Source organism: Malurus melanocephalus, unplaced genomic scaffold (assembly GCF_030028575.1).
Source record: "Malurus melanocephalus ecotype Western Australia unplaced genomic scaffold, MMel_1.1 scaffold_650, whole genome shotgun sequence".
In the NCBI taxonomy this organism is placed as follows: Eukaryota; Metazoa; Chordata; class Aves; order Passeriformes; family Maluridae; genus Malurus; species Malurus melanocephalus.
Genome location: NW_026623882.1, coordinates 313986 through 336877, shown reverse-complemented (window position 1 = coordinate 336877; position 22892 = coordinate 313986). Strand labels below are relative to the sequence as shown.

The following is a 22892-nucleotide window of genomic DNA, read 5'->3' as shown; positions in this document are numbered from 1 at the left end:
ATCACTGCTGGAGTCTTCACTACCACACTGACATCAAGACCCAAATCCTCTGTTAAATAATTCAGTATGAGGGTATAAAATTGCTCATAAGCACTCATCAGTGCCTGAGATCATGTGTCCTGCTGGGCTGGTGCAAAAGAAAGGAAGAGACTAAATCAGCTGAACAGGCTCACAGACTAACAACTCATTAATGGGGGAATGCTTTAATGCCTTTCTTACTGCAAAGAGAGACAACATCAGGCTTCCTGAGACACACATGAGGCTCTGACCTTGGTCTACTCAGAATATTATTTTGGACTTGAAGGCAGCAGCCCCTGCCAGCAGCCTGAAGTTGGCACACAAGTGTTTAGTCAGGATGCAAGATCCTCAAATCACAACAGCACAGCAATGAAAAGGCCTTTCAGAAAAGGGATTAGCTAGGAGTTAAAAGTATTTAAGACAGAGAAAGTACCAAACTGGACCTGACAGCTTTATTTTATAGTTGGAATAGAGTAATATTCTTTATAATGTATGGAATAACTCAGATTAAAGAGAGGACCCCTGGGTATGTCTCACAGAGCCAAAGTTTGTGATCTGATCTCCTCTGTGTTTATGAGCTGCACGAACTGCAAGGTCCTAATTTAGCTGTAGCAAATAACAGCAGCTGACAAGTTTCTCCTAAAACCTCTTAAAGTTTAAGAAACTATTTTGATGTCTGGAACATGATTTCTTAAAGACTGAGCCTATAGAAACCTGGGAAAAAAAAAGACTCCACAAACCCACAAAAAAACAATCAGTAAAAATGTTACTCTGACTATATCTGTCTCTTAGTGCTGCAGTGGAGACTGACTCTCCTTAAGGTCTGCATAGTCCTGCTGACCCTTTTATTTTTTATTTGCACTGTACAAGTATGAAACCAAGACAAGGCATTTTCATCATTTTTGGTACAGTGTGTTCCAGTTACACCGGAATGCAGAGGTGAGTCAACACTGATCAGTTACAGACAGCCATCTCCTCTCCCCTTTTCGTGGCATGGAGAACCAGCATTAACCCCTCAGCAGTACACCAGCAGTGTTGGGCCTGAGCCAGCAAAGTCTTGCTCATGTTGTATCAAAATCTCAGCAGGAAACAATACTTGTTAGGGACAGAGAGAGTTGAGATGGGTCCAGTGGTGGCAGAAGGAAATAAATCATGTGTGAGCAAAAGAAAGAGGAGATTGAGCGCCCCAGGCTGAGCAGCAGGTATTCACAGATATTCTACCCTTAATCTCCTAATCTCTGCCACCCTTTGCTATTGGCAATATGAGGAACATTTTTATGTATTAAACAAAAACCAAAAAAATATTTTTCAGTTAACATATGTGCAGCACTCAGAATGGGACGGTATTGAGTGTCAAAAAGAAGCCTATGAGGAAATCAATAATTCTGCTTACAGAACTACTGAGCAATAAGAAAAAGCAACATGAATGAATGCCAAGGTGACTGGCGTAGTAACTAAAAAAAAAATTTTAATAAAAACAATCATTTCAAGTAAACACACTTTTGTGGTACTTAACCTGTATTTTTCTATGGATTACTTGAGAGAGCACAGATCCTGGGAATGTTAGTATTCCTACTTGGGATGCACACAGACAGTACCATGCAATGAATTTCCTACTGCTACATTTCCTTACTTTCAAGACCACTTCTTACTACACTCTCCTGGGAAACTAACTGGTGTCCCAAGATGTGATTATCATTCCAGCCACTCTGTTTGCACAGTTTATAAACATCACTGTTGTGTTGGGCCAGCTCTAACCCACTTCAGTGATATATGAACAATCCTAAAAGAACAATGTGCCTGACCCTTCTGTGAAGCCCAGGGAGCTCCACTTAATTTCTACCATGTGTGACAATGAACTCACACCCCAGAGAGAAGGAGCTAAAAAGACAAGTGAAGGGACTTAAAGCTGTGCCTGCACTGCAGGAGCTCAGACAACTTCTCTGGGCAGTTGTGTGGTGAGAAAGACAAGGTGCAAGAAAGACAAGACATCTTACCCAGGTAAACAAAGTAAGGAGCAATGATGCTGCCCAGCCGGGAGGCCGTGGAGGTCGCTCCCACTGCCATGTTCCGCACTAGCGTTGGGTACAGCTCCACATTGTAGACATAAAGCATTGAAAACGCAGCTGTGATGCCAAACTTCCCAAGCATCACCAGTCCAACAGAGAGGACATTAAGATCTGGAGCAGAAAAAAATAAAATCAAGGTGACTAAACAACACTGTGCTTATTAGCTGTATTTCTTCTACATCCAAAAGACTGTATTGCTGTGTTTTTCCTAAAGGTTGTGAGGTTGGTGCTTCAGGTTTTTTTAATTATACAAAGTATTAACCCTATCCCTACACGACTCCAAACTCCCCACTGAGCATAATGTAGATGCTCAGGTTATTTTGTCTTTTTCAGATTTTGCTTGTCTTCAAGTAAAACATCATTCTTGAAATGGAACAAAACTCTGGATTACACAGCAATAAACAACCAGCTTGAATCCACCCCCTTTTCTCCAAATTCCGTGGAGATTTACACACAGTGAAATCTGAATGCAGGTTTCTGTAGCCTGCGAACACAACCAGATACATCACAGTACACTTTCAGCTCTCATTTTAGAAGCTGGTTCCCCAGGACTATATAAAGCTCAGTAATTTGACAGAATAAATGAGAGTCAAGTGTGACTCAGCATATACATATGCAATAAAAAAACCAAGGCTGCAAGGGATCAGCATAAACTTGACCTCAAATTCTAAATATTAACCCAGTTTCCAGTAATTTTGCAGAACTATCACACAGTACCATAGCATATTTTGAATAGTTCATATACTTAAGTCACATATTTAATCTTGTACCTGCAGGAACCAGCTGAATGAAGAGGACAACACTTCCCCCTAAAAAAAAGGTGCCAGATAAGGAGTAGCGCCGTGGGAGAGAGCGGAGGAGAAGCCAGGCGATCACGTAAGCTGGAACTTCAATAACAGCCGAGAGGAAACAGTTGATGTAGGCATTTCCATGCCAGTCTGGAGTGCTGAGGGACAGGCCAAAGTAGCCAACTGATGTGAAAAACCTGAGAAAAGCAATAAACCAAAATTATTCCAGAAATAGCAGTCTCTGAACGCCTCCAGTGGTGCCTCAGATGTTACAAAAATAGGATGTCGCAAAGCACCGCCACAGACATCGTGGCTTAAAAAAGTCTCAGTGGCAACCCCATCTTTCTAATTCTGTTATCCCATCCAGTGATCATATCCACAGCGGCTTGAAGACACCTCAGATTTCTCTGTCCTTCCTGCATACGTTACACCAAGTAAAAAGCTTTGTGGAAGTCGTTCACAAAGGCTTTTCACTGCAACAGGCTCAATGACACAATGAAACTCTTGCAAGCTTCCCATGCCAACTAAATTCCTACTTGTAGCCAGTGTCAGGATCTCCCACCCTCAGCACTTCCATTACATCTTATTTAATCTTCACAGAGAGCTGGATGTTCAGGTTTCAAATCTCAGGAGCACCTTACTATGGCATGCCAAGTGTGCTAGCCAGTTGCTTTCTGCTGGGGGCAACATGGACAGAAAAGGGTCCTGGTTTGTCTATATGGCATTATTGGGTCCTCATTCCTTGTGGCTGCCCAGGCAGGGAGCAGGATCTCACTGAGATGGGCACAGTACAGAAACAGAACAAAAACGCTGACCATGGGTCTGGTTCTTATGTTACTGAGCTTCAAGAAGAACACTTCTCTTCAAATAGAGATTGAAGAGATGGGAGCATTTAAGGGAAAAAAAAATAACATACTTCAAAATACACAAGTAGTTACATATAGYTTTCTAACTATTTTACACCTGAGTCGAGGCTACTGTCTCCATATTCTTGTGTATTAATGCAGTGTGGGTACGAGGACATTGAGGGYCATGAACCAGCCAAGGACCACTGGAGATGGGCTCCAAGGCTCAGACTTATTATCTAAACCTGTGGCATGTGCCCTCAAATCAGAAACTGTTCTATTGCCTGGGTACTTTAGGAATACACATTTCCTTACCACAAAAGTAATGACATAATAGTAATAGTTGCAATGTTTCGGGTTCGAAATAGGTCCAGAAGGATAGCCTTCTGCTGCTGCTGAGGCTTCGAATCCTGCATCTGAAGGAAAAAGGAAAACAAAACCAAAAAAATTCCCACACACCTAACAGCAAAACAACCTCTGCTACCCACAATCCGGGCAGTTACGAAGTTATGACTATCAGGGGATAACTAGGCAGCCCAAGGGCCACTTCTGCACCAGGGAGGGCAGTCCTTAGGTAGAGCTTGTCTCTGTACCCAGCTGTACTCGTGGCAGTTTCCATTGCACCATGCTGACTAATTAGAAAGGAGCATCAGTTGACCAGACAGATGAGTTAGTGTTTCCTTAAGGACCTCTTGCAGTACTTCCAGGAGTAATCTCATTGCCAAAGGCATTTTTCTGTCCATTCCGTGCACTGTCTGTTCAACTCTCTTCAACCTTCATAAATGAGGTGAAATAAATGCAGAAAATCACCCAGTTTTGCTGCCTGCGAGCACCATGACAGGGAGAATAGAACACAGAGGCTGGTGAGGTGGMCAGGGCACATCATGGGAGCATCCACCACCTCAAATTGGAGATGGAAGGTCCAGTTTGAGTCTTGAAGCAGGAATCTTCTAGGTGGCATTAAGGTGCCCTTCTGCCTGCATATTTTGCCCTTGCCAGGGCAAAGCCAGCACTTGTAGCTAGGCTTCTCCCAGGCCTAAAGAACAAACCACCCTGGTTCTCCCTACAGGACTATCCAGGAGATATCCTTTCCTAGAATAGATGAGGGCTTCCAAGGAATGTCTTTCTAGTAATGTTTGGAAAATACTTCCAAATACTTAGCATGCAGGCATCATCCTCAGCCTTTTTTTGACGGATGCTTTGGCACACAAAATTTCCATGAAGCAGGCTCCTTGGTTCAAAAAAATATGCAGGAATGATGAAATGCAACCTGGAAAAGTCATCTCCTGTTCAAAAGACATCTGAGGTCTGGCTGTGAAGTAAGGGAACTGCTTTTCCATGGTTGGTGTAGAATGAGCTTTCCATAATTGGAACTTCAATTTACACTGAAACTTCCACTTGGGAAAGAGATCTTCAGCCAAAATGTGTGACAGTCAAGTGATGGATCCTGCCCAGGGTAGGGATAACTCACAGCATCTCTGTCCTGCAGACACTGCAGAGGAGCACAGGAGCTTTGCTCTCTGCTGTCAGGAGACACGAGGAGGCACAAAACACCGGTGCCAGTACACAGCAGAGGAAAATCTGACCCACAGACACACGGCCACTGCTGATGTGAGGCTGGAAGAGTCTTTGCATGAGAAAATGTGCCTCTTTGGGAGGAGCTGCAGTGAGGGCAGAGCCAGCAGAGGGGGAGATGAGCACAGGAACCAGCCGTCCTGCTGTCGCCSTGCTGCTCCCTGGCTTGCTGGGCTGCCAGGTTTGCACTAGACTTCCTTCTTCCAGATACAAAATAACAGATACAAAATACAGATATGAAATACAAGAAAAACACAACTGTGAAGAAGAGCTTGATGTTCTTCACTGTCTTCACTAACACCATGGTTTCCAAGTGCCCTKGTAGCACTCGGGTGCTTTGGCTGGTTTGTGCAAGCTGAAGAGTCTGTCGGGCTCCATGCAGCCCCAGCTCACGTGGGTGCTGATTTAGGGTCCCCTACACAGCCCCCTGCAAAGGAGTGCTGCTAAACTGCAAACCACTAACAACACACTGAGCTGAAATGTGCACAAACACATTTTCCTTGGGTCTTCGCAGTGCCCAAAGGATGAAGCAATCTGGGTCACCCTTGCTTTGAAAACCACAACAAACCACTGCTGAGGAAGAGAATTTTACTGTAAAAAGCAAACAAATAAAACCTCCCTCTGGGTTCTCACTTTGATCTTGCTAACCCAGCACTTACCGCAGGCCAACAGTCACTGCCAGCCCCTGAGAGCTGCTGGTGCAAACCAGTTCTCTGCTGGCATTTCCCAACAAGTCAACCAGCCAAAGGGGGAAGTGACAGCAAACTAAAGCACCAGGATGTATGAAACATACCTCTGCAGTGTCAAAAAGCACGGCTGGGGCTGGAATGCCATTTATTTTTGCAGCTTTTCGGATAATAGCTTCTGCCTCTTTGTATCTTCCCTGGGCAATCAGCCACCGAGGAGACTCAGGAATGACCCTGTAATAAGTTTCAGAATAAATGACTCAATGTTTTTCCAACAGTAAAAAGTTATAAATAACATATTTATTGTGTCTGTGAGTTTCACTCTGATCTCACAAATTGCTTGCAGCAGGAGACAGCCATAACAGAAGCAGGTGGGTAATGTAATTCAAATACATGGAACGGTTTTATTCTCATGCTGAAGTAGGTGCTTTGTCCTCTGTGTTTTTTAAGGAATAATTGGTGTCCACCAGATGTCACCAGACAGACAGCAAGGATGGGGGTGGCTTAGCCAGTGTGAATCAAAAACATTCTTAGGAAACTCCACACAGTGTGGAAATGCTTCAAAAATGCAGTGTGTATTTAAAGGGTCTGTGTCATAGGAATCTTATATACAAACCTCACCATGTTACCACAGCTCTGAGGCAGGCTCTCCCAGGCAGAGGGCAGGGGCAGTGTCCCCTTGCAGAGTTGATGAYATTGTCTAATCAATTCCAGGCACGTGTTGAGTAAATTAACACCAAACACAGAACAGAAAAATTTAACCTTCCTTAACTAAATCCTTTGATCTTAACAGATGCCACTTTGCTCCCTTTAGCCAGCAGCACTTTTTCGTCTCCTTGGAAAAAAAGCAGGTCAGACACTCCTTTTCTGATGAACCCTAAAGACTGACTCAAAGGCAGGTCAATAATTTYAAACATCAGATGATTTACATCTGATCATTAACCACTAATGGAACTTTCTGTAAGATGAGCTGCCTCCACTGCTCTTMTTACTGGGAAAGCTGAGGATCTCAAGACTGCAGAGACAATGCTGGGAACCTTCTGGAGGATTTGGAAGGGAAATGAGTAAAAGAGCAAGAATGGCACAGAGCAGAGGGAGGTGCAAGTCACATGGCCTGTGGAAGCAGTGGGTCCAYATGCCCAAATGCCAGCTAACACCAACCTGCCTTGGCAGAGCTTTTCCAGTGCACCTTGATCCCCGTCTACCCCTACACAGGCCCCAGACAAAGTGCTGTCAGAGGAAATTTCTGGCATTTTTAAATGTAAGCTTTTAAAAAGCCTGGGAATTCCCACCCAGTACATTTCAAAGCAGGGCTCTGAAGCCATGCCTTGGGGACAATTTCCTGTGCCTCACAGTGCCTGTTCTACAGCAGACATCTGAGAGGCTTCCACCCAAAACCAGCCTCACCAGAGAACAGCTGCTCGGTGCAGAGGGAAATGCTGCTGTGATGGAGTTTGAAACACTTCAAGTTAAATAAGCAAACTGACCCTTAAACAGAATCAAACTGTCTTTAAAATCCAGTGACAGCAGAAGCGAAGCTGAAAAGGTTTGGTTTGAAGACTCTAGTTAAAAAAAAAAAACCCAACCAACCAACAAACCAAAACCATCAGCAGACTTCTGACAAGACTGGGACATGCTGGAGGTCTTTTAGACTACAGAAGAGTGTGTCTAAATTACTTAATTGTTATTAAGATGCTAATTGCACTTACAGGTATAACTTTTTCAATATAAAAAGAAGAAAGGAGTTCCCTGAATAATATGAAAGAACTCTTCCTGCTGTAAATGATCCTTGTTTTAAGAGCTGGAGTGATAGTTTGCCTTTCCTAATTTCAAACACCTGTCCCTTCAGAAAATAGCAGGCAGCAACAGAACAGTATCCGCCCTTCTTCAGTGCTTCTGTCCAGCTGAAAAGAGCTTCAAGCACACAGACAGCACCAGCGAGGCTCTCTAGGTAGTTACTCAACTTAAAACCGGCAAGAAAAACCCTAACAAAAAAAAAAAAACCCCTCAAGGCAAAGCCTTCTCACATGGCCAGTAGAAAAATGCCCCTCCTCCCCGACCCCCTGGCATTACCCAGCACCCAGCACAAAGAGCATCAGGCGGGAGGGGAGGTGGGGAGCGTGGCCTTGGCATGGACTCACCACCAGAGCGGGATGCAGAACAGCCCCGGGACAGTGAGCGCCAGCAGCAGCATCCGCCAGTCTCTGATGAAGTAAGCAAACAGTGGCAGCAACATGTAGCCAATTGCAAAAAATATGCAAACTCCTAATGTAGAGAATAGAATACGAACTGATTTGCCAAGAATTTCTGTGCCTGTTTAAAACAAGGGAGGTTGGATTAGCATCTTAACTCTTTGTTTTCAAGCATGACTAAATACTTTATTGCATTTACAAACAAAAAATTAAGCTAAACAATCTTAGAAAAGAGCAGCACAGCACGGACCTGCCTGTACAGAAAAGCTGCTGGGAGTATTGGGAACCTTCAGATAAAGAAGCTACTTCTGTTTGCTTTGATTAATGCATGGTAGAGACAGATAAGGACAGGCATGGGGGATGGCCAGCAGACTTTCAGGAGCCTTCTTGACATGCTTGCCTAGGACACAGCTGCTCACCCACTCAACCCATCAGGATTTAGGATGCAATTCACGGCTGAGCACTTGTGGAAGAGCARAGGTTTGTGCACAGCAGATTGACATGGGATGGAAAGATGTGAATTTACAGTGAGGTGAGGTGGGAACAAATTTCCCATCTATTGTTTGGAACGGAAAAAAGTTGGAATATTAGATTGGCACATCACAGGCTGAAGGACAGAACCAGGGAAGATGCCATCTTCTAGTAATGCTACTGTTCCAATAGCCAGGCAGCCATCAGGGAAAGCATTTTACAGCCACTGCACCATGCAGCAAAACAATATCGAGTAATAAAAACTGAGACAGTTCTAAGCCTTCTTAAAAACTGAGACAGTTCTAAGCCTTCTAAGCACACAAATTCTTTCATAATAAAACACCCAGCTCCTGCTAAACAGAATCCAGTGATGCCCTCGGGTGCATCTCACTTCTCCTTGAGCTCTCAGCCCTGGGTCTACAGAGCTCTCCTCCACATCAGGAGCACTGCAAGGGCCATCACTGCCACAGTTTGATCTGGACTCAATTAAAACGCAAATGATACTGAGCAAACAGGAGGGTCACAAAGTCTGGAGAGTGTACTTGGGTTGTGTATATCATGGCAAGAACTTCAACATTTAATATTGCAGAAAAGATGGGAAAAAATACCCAAGACTGGAAACCCTCCTATTTAACAGTTACCTGAATTCTTATTTTACAAACCTGGGGTAATTGAATAAAGTCACAGTAAAAAAATTGAAAATAAGAATTTGCTGGGCTAAAATGAGTATGTGGGGATAAATGATACCATCTTCCTCTTGACCTGCACTTGTTTAGAGGGGCTCTCTTGGGAGAGATCTGATACTTGGAACACTGGTTTATGCCTGCTAAATGTTACATTATAATTTGTGTCAATTCAAAGCCAATGTGAGATGACATATTTTAATTACAATTCCCTTGTCTCCTACCTTTCCTCTTCCCTTATTCTCCTAGCCATGGAATAACAGTTCTTGGACAATACCAATGTGCTTCACAAACCTCTGTGGTGTTTTACAGTCCCAGAAMCTGAATGTAACAGTTTTGAGCACAGAAAACAACTGACACCTAAAGCTAGGAGAGAAATTTCACAGGAAAACACCCTGGAAAAAAAYCCCAACATTGCCTACAGAAGTTCACAAGAGCTCAGAGGGGAGCTCTTCCCATGAAGGTGGGTGCTGGTGCAAAGGGCAGCACGAGCCTGGGTGGCCAAGGATGCTGGGACAKGGTGTGAGCTAGACATGGGGAATCAGCACAGGTTTGGATGTTGAAAGCTTGAATTACAAAAGGAACTTGTGCTGAACTTGGGAAAAAACACTGTATTTGGGGATGGAGGGTGCCAGGGCTGCAGCACAGCCAGAGTCAACAGGGCCTTGATAGGTGCTGGTCACACTGCTCCCCTCCYGGGCACAGCCCTGCTCTTGGATGAAACAAGGGGAGCATCTCCAGTGCATCCTGTAATCGGGGTGACCTTTCTTACAGAGCTACTTTCTATTTAYGGGTATATTCTGCTATTCACCACCTCTGTCATGCGTGGCTTCCTGGAAGCTCCTGGGTTTGCCTTGTCCCAGGCAGAAGCCACAGCACTCATGGGGACACTGGCTATGCAGTGTAGGGTGGGAAGGACCACTGTTCATAAGCACCTCCCTCCTCACCCATGACAGTCAGCTGACGCTCACCTAAATGAGGAAACCAACGTCTATGTTAGTTTAGATTAAYCCTGCCCTTAGAACCAGCCTCAAGGCTGCTGGGGAATGGCCAGCACTGTGACAAGTGCCTGAGGCATCTGCCTCCCTGTCCCCAAGGAGCCATCACTGCTGGGACAACTCTGCTGAGGACAGGATGGCAGAAGAGACAACACAAGGGGCCAAGGGCCAGCAAACAACAGCTGAGTAATTAAACAAGCCTAATGTTACTTGGGAAAAYCCAGTCCCCTCTCTCAGTAGTAGGAACATTTGGCCAGTGGGATGTTTCTGGTCCCTCCTTCCAGCTTTGCTTCTGTTGAGCACTGAGGCAGCATCCCAATCCACATCCAGCTGTGCCCCACATTCCCAGGGAACTGGGAGCTAAATTCCTTCCTGATCAGAACCTGMACCTCTCTGCTACGCAACACCCATGTGCTTCCACAAGGATTTTCAGCTTTATCCAGTGCTGCACCTCCCAGCCTTCCCACGGCAGGGTTTGCTCCTGCTCCATCAGCTCCACACAAGAATTTAGCTACCTGGACAGTGGGAGCAGTGGCAGTGGTGACAGCAATGGCAGTGACAATGGTGATGGCAGCAAGGGATGTCCCTGCTGACAGCCTGACCTTAATCCTCCCTGCGCCACAGGCAGCAGTGACTCATGACTGCCTGGGGACACACTGCTGTATCCTCTGCATAGCACTGACTTCRGATTCTGCTCTTCTGCTCTATTTTTTCCCGTTAAAGCCTCATGGGGTAGGAAAGACCAGCATTAACTATTAATATACAATGTTGATCTAGCTCACATTACGATCTACAAATCATGATGTTGACACCAGGGGCTTGAAAATAACCATAAATATACACGTGTACATTTTAAAGACAGCTCTTGCAAATCCCAGTTTCCCCCCTGAGAGCTGCATCATTCATCCCCATGATTTGTCCATGCAGTTGCCTTTCCTGAAACCTCTGTGCCTAGTGGGAGTCTCTGTGGGGTCTCCTTCCCCTTGGGGTCCCTCATTCCTACAGGGTCCTGCAGCAAATGCAGCCATGCAGCTGCGGGGTCTTTCTTCCTACCCTCCCCATAGAAAAGAAAGCAAACCTTAGCTTTTAAAATTAGGACTTTATCCCTGATCTCAACATGAGAGCAATGCCTTTATGGCTAATGGGGCTCTGGCACCCATCCAGCTCCTCTGCTCTGGTCCCCCCTGACACTCACTGTGCCTGGAAATGCTGGTTTGCTGCAAGGCTTTGCACTCAGGTGTGCACTCACCCCTCTGCAAAGGGCACAGGGAGAGGCAGGGATGAACCCAAATGCTTCCYGTATCTCAGACCTGCTGCTAAACCCTGAATGCTGCCTTGAGCGGCTTCTCCAAAGAGGAAGCAAATGGATGTTTATTTAGATTCTTCCTGCTCTATGCTTTTTCTCTAAACCTATACAAAGTATAGGCTCAAGGTATCACAGAGTAAAAAGTATTATACTGGCTTAATGTTGGAATTTTACCAGTGAAGATTTACCACTGTCTAATTAAATGATCCAGGTTCAGAGGSAAAACAAGGAACAGTACATTAAGCAAACATTTAATCTAATGCAAACATATTCATACCCAGAATGAAGGCCACCACGTAGTTTGAGATCTGTCCCATTCCCACAATGAGAAAGAGCACTGTGAACATCTCCCAACTGATGGAAAAGATCTGCAGGAAGCTGAAGCCGGTCTGCACAGCCATCGTCAAAAAAAGGATATTCTTCCTGCCAAACCTTTGGTAAAAAAAGATTATTACTGAAACAGCATGTATTTATGTAAGAGGGCACAAGGGAATACAAATAACCTCAAATGATGCATCCTAGCCCAAACTGACGTTCTGTTCGTCTTAAACAATCTCATTATTTTCATATACACTAAAAAATAYAAGAATTTCCAACACCCATGAGACAGAGAAGAAAAGTTATGAGCAGAGAACTTCAGGGAGCCACAAGACAGAGACAAAGGAGATTAAGCAACACTACAATAGGGAAACTCATGCACACTGCAAGCCACACAGCTCAAAGTGAGGAAATGATGGCTTTTAGGCTACTGGCATCTATACTTTGMAACACCACTATGCTTTGAGTGTGTTGAGCTTTGTCAATTGGTTTCAGTCCAAGTTGCCAGACATGCTGCACCCTTCCTCTCACCTCTTTCTCTGCATTAGGGTTATGTTGTCCTGGAGAGGCAGGACAAGCTCAGGTATGGGCTTTCATACCCATGGGCACAGATGCTGCMTTTGGGAAAGGCCTCTGCAGTAGTCATGGGGAAATTGCTCAGGTACAGGCTCAGATCATACCCCTTTACTAACAAAATCCCCAAATAATCTCATGCAGGAAGGCAGCCAGGCTGTCAGTGCYGCCACCAGGGCACACACACTTCACTTCCTCAGATGCTCCCACTGGACAAACGGCACCACTAGGATTTAGTGATTATCTCATCTCCCTTTCAAACAGTAACACCAACTGACTTCTGCAMTGGGGCAGGAGTCAGGAGATTAAATTCGGATCACATGGAATTTAATGCTGGAGGCTTTAAGATTAAGACTCGCAGTGAGTTTTGAAACCCCTCTGCTAAGCGCCCAGAGGAAAACTGCTGCCTTCTGACATCCTCATTCCCAGACAGCAGGATCACAAATCCCACCGTAAGGGCATGGACACAGGGCTCAGGGCTGTGTGGAGAGGGGAGCAGGGACTTGCAGAGGGAGTGCATATTTTGCATTCAGCACTTGTAAGGCCAAAACCTCAACACTGCTGAGACAATTATCAAATGCCTGTAATGATTTTTTTTTTTACATTTTCCATCTGCTTAGTGAGATGCTATGACAATTGCTTTCCATTTCCAGGTTATCYTTCTTCCCTCCTCGTATGTGTTTACTGTGCTTCCAGCAAACCATCTCACCTATGCAGAGATTTTATTCAAAGGACAAGTTCCTATCCTGCAGCTCTAACAAGGGATTGTCAGGTAATGTGTGACAAAACCCAGCATCCTTTAAACTACTGAAGGATAAAGAAACAAATGGAAAGTGGGCTGTGAAGGGAAAGCCACTGCATCAATCTGCAAAGTAGCTACAAGGGCTCTTTGCRGAAATCATCCCTGGGCTCTGAAGTGCCCAAGAGACTGAAATCCTTCATCTGGGGTAGACTAAGATGGGATTTTTGAAGAAGCAGGCCAGTTACCTCATTTTAATCATAACCCAGAGTAATGGAGATTTCACTCCTTTTGTCTCTCAAAAACAAACAGCAGCCGTGGCCCCAGGTCTGCCCCGCTCTGCCCATGGTGTTACCTGTCCGAGAGCTGCCCCGAGATGAAGGAGCCGATGAGRACCCCCACGAAGAAGAGGGAGGTGGTCAGAGGAGCTTTCCAGTCATCCTCACACACCAGGTTCCACTGCAAGAGAAAGGCCAGTGCTCAGACACAGCCACAACGCTGCACGGAGCGCATCTGGCACAGGGGCTGCTGGCTGGACACACACACATTCCCATGCAATGGGATTCCATTTCCCACACTTCCACCCATCACTGGCACTGTTTTCTCGGTCAAGGTCGCTGGTGGAACATCCTGCTTAAAATACAGAAAAAAAAAAAAGGAAAGTGTTGCCTCCCCAGGCAACTCCACGCGACCAAAACACGAGCAGTGACAGCCCCACTGCCCTTAAGGGTATGAGCAGCCAGCAATGCCAAGACTGATGGGAGCTCAGGGCTGACCTAGACTGTGCAGCTCAGGGGCTGACCTAGACCTGTTTGCAGCACAACCCTCCCATCATGTACCCACCAGACCCCTGAGCCTGGCTCCCCATGGTCCCTGATTCTCCCATCAGTGAAACAGAGCAAAAGCAAAGGGTAAAGAACCATCCCAGCTAAGGACAGCTTCCAGTTTACCTCTGCCAGCACAAAACCTGCTGCATTGCTAACTTCTGGGGCTGGCAAAACATATGTAACGAGATGCACAGAATGAAATCTCTTTTCTTGCACTGACGTGTTACCAAATTCTGTTCCACACCAAACCTGCACCACTGACTTCCCACCCATCACTCACAGCCTCATGACTGCAGCTGGCTGGGGTTTCAGACTTAGGACAGGAGCCAATGTGGAAACTTCCACCTAAAACTACTCATAACCCCAGACATGGTTTAAAAAAAAAATAGAAATGGCATCATAAGCCTCTGTCCACCGAAGTTACAGCTGAGTATGTCTCTGCCAAGGCTTGCTCCCTTCCTGGTGACTAATCTCCTGGTTAAGGCATGCCTGCCAGGARCACTTAGGGAGAGGCTTTGAACATGCCACTCTCAGATCAGATAATTCTATCACAGTGGTACACTGATTAGATCACAGATCAAAGTATGGCATAATTTTAATAATTAGCCATGCTGTCAGAGAGCTGGGTCCATCACCTGCACCAGCATTCATCCTCTGCCTGGAGAACAGATGGGCCAAGCACAGGCAAAGATTTGGTGATGGAGCAGAAATCTGCCCTCAGAGCTGCTCAGGCTCCTCACTCAGCTGCAGGCAACCAGGAGCAACTCCTGTGTTACAGAGACATCCAGGTGCTGTCTGATGGCACCACAAGTCCTGCCAAAACCAAACCAAACCAAACCAAACCAAACCAAACCAAACCAAACCAAACCAAACCAAACCAAACCAAACCAAACCAGTGGATTGGGGGCTGAGCTTCAGTGCTGCTGCAGAACAGGCAAACCCCAAAACAAGGGGCAGGTGCTGTGGTTTAAAGCAGTTTGCTTTGGAATATAATTTGGGAAAGAGATGCAATCAATGCCTATTTTCAGGCAGAACAGAAGCATGCTGCCAGCAGAGGGGMGCCAGTACCTCTGCCCTTTGCCCAGCCTGCAAAGTAACACCAGCTACACGACAGAAAAAGGAATTGAGATCAAAAACACAGCCMGTGCCTCTTCCTGGGGAACACACTCATCTTCAACGCAGGAACAAGGAAACTTGTGGACTAAAATGTGCCTCCAAGATTTAAGTCTGATTAAGAACAAAAAGAACCCTCSGGCGGCAGTTTCTGTAAAGTCTTTTCTCGTGCCTGCTGGGAAGAGAGAGGCRGTGAGGCGTGGGCACATCTGGGCACACACCTGCTCTTATCTGCTCGGTGTTTGACAAGGTGGAGGTGAGCATGTGGGTCAATGGGGCTCTGGTACATTCAAGGATGCTACTTGTGAAAAACAGATCCAGGGATCTGCTTCACCTGTCAAAGAAAGCAGAGATTTCTGCAAAGAAGCTTGGTGGAAATCAAGTCCAGTATTTTTTAAACAAAGCAAATTCAGGTACAGAAAACATGGCATTAAATGTACACTGCAGAGGTGTTTCACCATGTCCTGCTCTGGGACAGCTGAGAATGTGGCAGAATTTGCTGATACAGACTATCATTAATTACCTGGGTGCTGAGCACCCTGCTCTGGGGCCACCAGCACGGTGCCCGCTCACAGACCTTCAGACTTGAGTCCCTCCAGGTTAAGGATCAGTGTTTTCAAAACGTCTCCATGGTGCCAAAGGCACTTTGGCTGTAAAATAAACCCAGCTAAATAATAACTTGCCCATGAACTTGCAGTGCCTCCTTGGTGCCAAATGCCTGCKATCCAGGTGTTCACCTTTCCCCATTCCATACTGCACACCCAGCAAAAATTCACAGTACAGGGTCAATGCTTTCAGATGTGGGGGATGTGGTAAACAGCACACAGCAGCTGGCTGTCCAAAGAGGGGGTAGTGTCTACAGAAACCCACTGCATTGAGCAGAAAACACACACAACTCAAATCCATCAAATTCTGAGTAGACCTGAAGCTGCTGAGTGAACAAACCAGCTGATTTAGCTCCAGTACCACATAAAGCACCTCAGCAATAGAGCCCTACTCTCCAGGTACACCTCATGTCCCAAATGCCAGCCTCCCATCCCCACGGGCACTCGCCCTGGCTGAGGCTCATGCCATGGCACTGCACAGTGACCAAGCACAGATCAACATGGTAAGGTTTCACTCTTGCTTCAGTATATAGGGAAGAGTGAAATGTAATTTATTTGACCCCCTCCTCAGAGGCTGCGTCCATCACAGACAGCGCCAAGCACACAYGGCCACAGGAGCTCCAGCCCAGCCACAGCTGAACTGCCTGCAGCTACAACTTCCCAACTGTCTCTAATGGGCTAATTATACATTAACCAGAAAATAAGTAATTCTGTAATGTCCCTGGCTCAGCAGACTGGGGAACAAAGTTCATGTAAGATTCCAAGCACGGTCTCTGAATGCTAGGGATAGGAGCTGCTCAAGAACACCATTATYAAATCACTTTACTCCCATCCAATTCCTTTCTGACAAGCTCCCGGCTACTGGAAGAGCCATTAGTGCTGGGTGCTGCTGGTAGGAGCACTATAGGTGGAAGAGCTTTCTGAAGAACTGAAATTACAGGAGAAGATGCTCCCACTGCCCAAAGTGACCCCCCCCCCCCAGTCAGAAATCATGAATTAACATCCTGAGTACAACCCATTTACATAAGAGAAAACACCAGTGCAGCCTTGTATAAGTGGGTGGGGCTGCAAAGCAGGGAAAATCTGAACTTGTTTCCAAGAGTAAAGCTGACGATGAATAACTCAAGAAGTGTTAATTATTCACAGATGGCCCCATCCTGGTCCCTGGGTACCAGGTCCAGCAATGAGACCAGCTCTGCTCGGTGCACAAGTGACAAGCACAGGGTCCCTCTGTGCCCAAACACGGGGCAGACTTCCAGGGCTGGGCAGGGCTGCTCTCCAGGGATGGAAAAAGCCGTAACAGAACAGAACAGACCTTCAGATGCCTTCAAACCACAGCAATTCCCATCCAGTCTCCTGCCTCTGCCAATCCCAAAAGGTTTTGGCCTTCAGTAACATCAGTGCCAGGGCTGGGACAGGGACTGAGGGTGACACAGGTGACAGACCAGTATCCCCAGTAGAGCCTCTGGCACTCACTGTGCCCTTTGCAGGGGCCTGGCAGTGGTGTCTGGGGTACAAACAAAGCCCCAGTGGTGGAGAGCAGCTCAGYCTGTCCCCGGGGAGCAGKGCTGGGTGACAGCCTGGCTCAAGGGAACTAACTGGATCCTAATGCCTGCTCTGAAGGGCACTTGTCCTCGAGCCTCTAATGCATGTTTGATCTGAGCATCATGATCTGGAAGTAAAGAGAAGAACATTAAGTTCCTGAAAAATGCACCAATGAAAGAGACTCCTGCCAAGTGGTGGAAAGGAAACCCTGCAGCCCCTTCATCTCTGCCAAGGGAYCACACCTGACCCCACAATGACACTTTCACCTGTTCCCCATTGCACTTACAGCCCCTTTCTTACATCACCCTGGCCCAATGATCACCTGTGGACACATCCACTTTTGCCCATCACCTCCATTTTAAGACCGTGCAGATGACTCAGTCTGGGATTCTCTGTTCCCAGAGTTCAGCATGTCCTCACAGACCACGTAACACAGGTGCTGAGCTGGCATCTCCCAGTTCCCTTCAAGCACCCTTAATAACAGGATTTAACACAACTGAACCAATCAAATGAAGTCTCCAGAGCTGAATCCTGTACCATCAAGTTCTGCTCCTCAACTGAGTTCTTGAACTGAAGCTGTTTCTTCACTGAGCTCCTCTGATGGCATGTCCTGGCTTGCCTTTCCTAATACAGAGAAAAATGTTGGGTACAAAAATAAGCATCTCAAATTCAACTAAACTGCCTCTTTCCAGCATTTCATCAGTGCCTGTTTTCCTTCTTTTGAAACCAAATTTTGTAATTTTTCCAAATGTCCATGACAATTTTGAAACAAAACAAGTTTCCTTCTTTTCCATCTGGCTTACAGATGGGAACCTGGCACTTGGTTTCCATCTCTGAATGTGCTGTTGCCTCTCTGGCACGCCTCAGGCCCCGTGGCAAACCCCACTGCTGCGTCCCATCTGATTCCTGCACGGAATGCTTTTGTTTGGCATCGGCCAACACAAGTTATTTACTGTTCATTAAGAAAAATCGCATTTCTCCTCCTTTTGCTTAATTTACTGCCTCTCTCAGAGCAAGCACTGACTCCAAAACTGAGGTAATAAGTTCATAGACACCCCAGGACAAACCGGCCTCCCTCTAGCAGTGAGAGTAGCATTGTCTGTGCCAGTGGTGGCCACCAGGCGCCCGGCACRCAGCCGTGCCAGCCCGTGGGTCACAGCCGGGCATGTGGGCAGCAGCCAGGCTGCCGCTTCMGTGAACCCAGGGCCAGGAGCAGGGCAAGCTTCCCACACACCCCTGCCTTGATTTGGTACTGTGAGCGATCTCCAGCGACTGAGCACGACTGCCAGCACAAATGCAAAGTGTCACATGTGCCAGTGACTTCCCTCTGAGCAGRTGACAGAGGCTGACATCCCCTGTCCACATCCTGCCTGCCTGGCATGTGGCTGAGCCTCTGTCTGCACACGCCCAGCACAGACAGACCCTCCTCCTGTGTCCTCAGGGCACAGACCCCTGGCCTCACATCAGAACCCTTCCCGGCTGTGGCATCCTGTGATGGTTTTTTGGTGGCAGATGTTGCTGCTGAGTCACAGGGACTCGTGAGGAGGGTTCCACACCCATTCCCTGCCAGGCACCCCCAGGGTGAGCCATYGGTGTGTGAGCAGGGTGGCCCTGGGCCACCTGCAGTGCGCTCAGCCCCAGGACCTGCGAGCTGCCGCGTACAAACATTGCCTGGCACGGGGGTGAGCCCGTCATTCCCCGAACCCCCTTACAYAAGGCACAGCAGCAGCAGCAGTCCCGCAGCTGCAGGCGAGTCCTCTCCCTTCTCTAAAGGAGCTCCACACCCCGCGCCAGCGCGACAGAACAGCACGTCCCTGCCGCCCACCGGCGCACGACCCAAACAAGTGCTCACACGACCCGGCACCGCTGATGATCCCACATCACACCCTGTACAGAGATCCTGCTGCAGAGCCTCACAGACCGACCGGACAGCCCGGCTGCAGGCAGCTCTGGATCCCGCAGGAGCGRCCGCGGCACCTGCCACGGCACAATCCCAGCGCTGGCGGCCACGGAAGCCACTGGCATTCCAGGGTGCGGGGCCAGCGAGGGTCCACCCTGCTCTAGCCCCTGTGTCTACCTGAATGTGTCCATGTCCCCATTCAACGCTGCACTGAGAAGGAGCAATTCCATGGCATAGAAAAATTACCGGGATGGTCAGCGTGTGGCAGGAGGAAACTACCGGGCTTCTATTTCCAGCCTCCGCCTCCCCCTCCACACAAACCTGTCTCCSAGTAAAACAAGCTGGAAAACACAGCTGGGATGGCGAGGGCGGGCAGATCCCTCGACACCCTTTACCTCTCGCATCCCTCCCGCCCCTCGCAGCATCGTGCCACCCGGACCCTTTCCCACAGACACTTCACCCGCTGGTCCTTGCACCCTGTTCGCCCTCCCCAAGGCAGAATAATCCCACCCCGGCATTCCAGCACAGCCAGGGGCTGGGATGTCACCGCGGCCGCGCACCTCGGTGATGATGGTGGAGCGATAGACATCGCGGCTGTACTCCCAGCCGTCCAGGCACGGCTCCTGYTCCAGCGCCTCCAGCTCCACGTCGGAGCCGGGTCGCAGCCCCAGCGCCGAGAAGTTGGCGAGCGCGGCCAGGCGGTAGCGGCGGCAGCGGCTCGGCACCTCCTGCCCGCCCCGCTGCTCCAGCGGGATGCTGGCGTTGCGCCACTCGCCGCTCAGGTTGGCCCCGCGGGGCACGACGCACCGGTGCTCGGGGGTGCCGGCCAGGAACACGACCGACATCCCGTTGAAGCCATTGGGAATGATGCTGGCGCTGAGCAGGAAGAAGACGAGGCGCTGGAAGCGGCCCCACTCGCCCAGAAATGCGGTGGCCGCATCGTAGTCGCGCATGGCGAGCGCGGCGCTCCGCGGGTCTCCCGCGGGCTGTGCGCGCTCCGCGGAGGCGGCACGGGCAGCTCCGCCCCGGCCCACCCCAGCCCGGCCCCCGCGGGGCGGTGCGTCCCGGCCCGGCCGGAGGGGACCGGAGGGGACCGGGGGCTGTGCCCGCTCCGGCCCCGCCTCCCCGCGGCATCCCCGAAGCCTTTCCCCCGGGCATCACGGCTGCCCCGCCGCCGGCTCCGGAGCTTTYCTCAGGAGGCGTGTCCCGTTTTTTTCCATTTCACCCGTTTATTTCCCCGGGCAGCCGCAGCCGGAGCGGGCTGGGCGGTGTCGGTACCGGCAGGGCGGGACGGGACGGGGTGGGTGCTTCGGTAGCGGCTGCCGGTGCGAGATCCCCGCCCCGTGGGAGAGCGGCGATGGCCCCGCCGCCCCCGGCCCTCCCCGAGCCCTGAATCCCCCTGTTCGGGGCCGCAAAACAGGCTACCCGCTGTACTGCTGCTGCAAGATGGAGGCACAGCATCGCAGCATCCGCGGCCGCGGGGCACAGCCGGGCATCACGAGATGTTAAAGGGCAGGGAGCGGGAGCAGCGAGCCATCAGCTGGGAGCTGCCGCGGCCGGCGGGGTCCCTCTGCCCGGATCATCCCACGAAACGCAGAGACAGCGGTGATGTGAGCCCTCCTACACGCTGGCACAGAGGAAAACAAGGATCAGACACAGCTTCAGGAATCAAACGTTCTCACAGCCCCTGAAATCCCGTCCCTAATGCAGCCCAGTGCTTTTTCCCAGCAGTGTTTACTYTCGGCAACAGAGAAGGTCAGCGGTGTCTGCTCAAGGAGCCTGTAGCAGCTCTGGCGTCGGGAGAGRAGCTTTTTATATTCCCATCTCCTATCCATTTACTATTCCTGCTCTGCACGTGACTYTGGCTTTGCCTGCAGTCGGATACGYGGATAGCTGTCAAARSCATTTCAGAAATCCGAGCRACTCTGTTATCTTCTGAAATAACTCAAGGGGCACTCAGGAACCCGGTGGTGTCTAAAACAAGCAGAGCGCTTGTCCTGCTCGGACAATCCTGCTCCCTGGGGCTGTGAGCGGGGTGCCTGTGCTGGCCTGTGCCCAGCCGAGGGTGCCCAGGCTGGGGATGGGCAGGGCAGGCTGGGGATGGGCTCTTCAGCAGAGATCACCGAGGGTGATGTGGGAGTGTGGGAAGGAAGCACCGAGTGGGAGAGACGGCTCAGTGGTGCTTGGGGAGGAGGAGCAGATGGCAACATTTATCTGRCCAGGCATGATCTGCCGCTGCTTCGGATGTGGGATGAAGAACCCGTGTGATGGCAAGATTCGGACACCTCCCGTTTGGAGAGGACATCCTCATGCCAGGCCTTGGCTGCTGAACAGCCCAAGGTGTCCCCAGTGATAAGGGCAGGGTGGGGGCCAGTTGGGGCAGATCAGGGGTTCCCAGGCAGCTGCAGGCAGCAGCCCTCCACCTGCCCTGCCCTGGGGCTGTGCAAGAGCCAGAGTGAAGAAATGCGATGCGTGCCTGCTCCCATGGGGAAATTAGGGATGAGGAGTGTATTGTCTTAAGCATTTATGTTAACGCAATCTTAGTAATTATTCAGTCAACAATAATTTTTTACAGAGGACTAATTTGCAGTGCTCAGAAATAACTGTGGTTAGGCTGCAGATTTAGCAAATCAAAAGTGAGTGGTAAACAYGTACTCACTGAGTAAGTGGTGCTCAGGTTTATCTACTTTGCAGATGAATCCTTATCATATTATAATTTCATGTGCYCAACATGAAAACATCACAGGGTTTTCTCTTATATTGTGAACCTGCATAAATTGACAGCTATAGAAATCTCTCGTGTTCTAGCCAGCTCTGCCACAGCACACAAGTTCTTCCTGCTGCAATCAGCGTGGTCCAGAGTTTTTGCTGGGTGCTCCCCAGCTTGCAAACCCCACTTGTGRTCCAGCAGCAGGAAATGCTTTAACCCAAGCATGGAAATTATGCAAACCACATGGAAACAGTGGCCAGTGAATAGCTTGGGCTGTTGTGGAGAAAATTCCCTGCAGGGGAAGGGCCAGTCCTAGTTCCTCCAACTGACCTTTCTGAAAGAGGTCAGTGCATGTGTCCAAAGCAGGGCAAGGGAGCTGGGGAAGGGGCTGGAGCACAAATCTGATGAGGGAGCAGGAGGGGCTCTGGAGTAAAAGAGACACGGTGGGGACCTTCTCTCTCTACAAGTCCCTGAAAAGAGGGGGTAGTGATGTGGGGTTTGGTCTCCTCTCCCAAGGAACAGTGATAGAATGAGAGAAAATGGCCTCAAGTTGCACCAGGGGAGGTTTTGAGTGGATGTGAGGGAAAATTTCTTCATGGCACTGAGTGGTGGAATCACCATCCTGGAGGGATTGAACACACATGAAGATATGGCACCTGGTGACATGGTTTAGTGGTGGGCTTGGTAGTGCTGGGGGCTTTTTTTCACCAAAACAATTCTTTGATTTCACCACAGCCTTATAAAATACATTTCAGCTATTAGATGAAGAGCAGTGTGAGGGAAATGAGGTCAGGAAGATTCCTGTAAAGTGAAATCAGATGCCAAGGGGCTGGCAGAGCAAAGGAGGAGTACTTCAGCACAGAGGAGAAGGAACAGATCTGAAAGGCTGAGAAACCTCCTCTAGTGCAGGCACTTGGTCCTTGTGGAAGCA

The 22892-nt window shown here is 48.8% G+C and overlaps 1 protein-coding gene across 1 annotated transcript; it reads right to left on the bottom strand.

Annotated features, from left to right (window-relative positions):
• Positions 1 to 1542: 1542 nt before the first annotated feature.
• SLC22A4 (solute carrier family 22 member 4) lies at positions 1543 to 20253 on the bottom strand. Its single transcript, XM_057383665.1, has 8 exons — positions 19812 to 20253; positions 13617 to 13720; positions 11909 to 12063; positions 8123 to 8294; positions 6089 to 6215; positions 4036 to 4136; positions 2858 to 3072; positions 1543 to 2198 (listed from the first exon to the last, which is right to left on the bottom strand). Exons 1-8 carry the CDS (start codon positions 20202 to 20204, stop codon positions 1900 to 1902), a joined length of 1566 nt encoding a protein of 521 aa, XP_057239648.1. The 5' UTR covers positions 20205 to 20253; the 3' UTR covers positions 1543 to 1899.
• Between the last annotated feature and the right edge of the window lie 2639 nt (positions 20254 to 22892).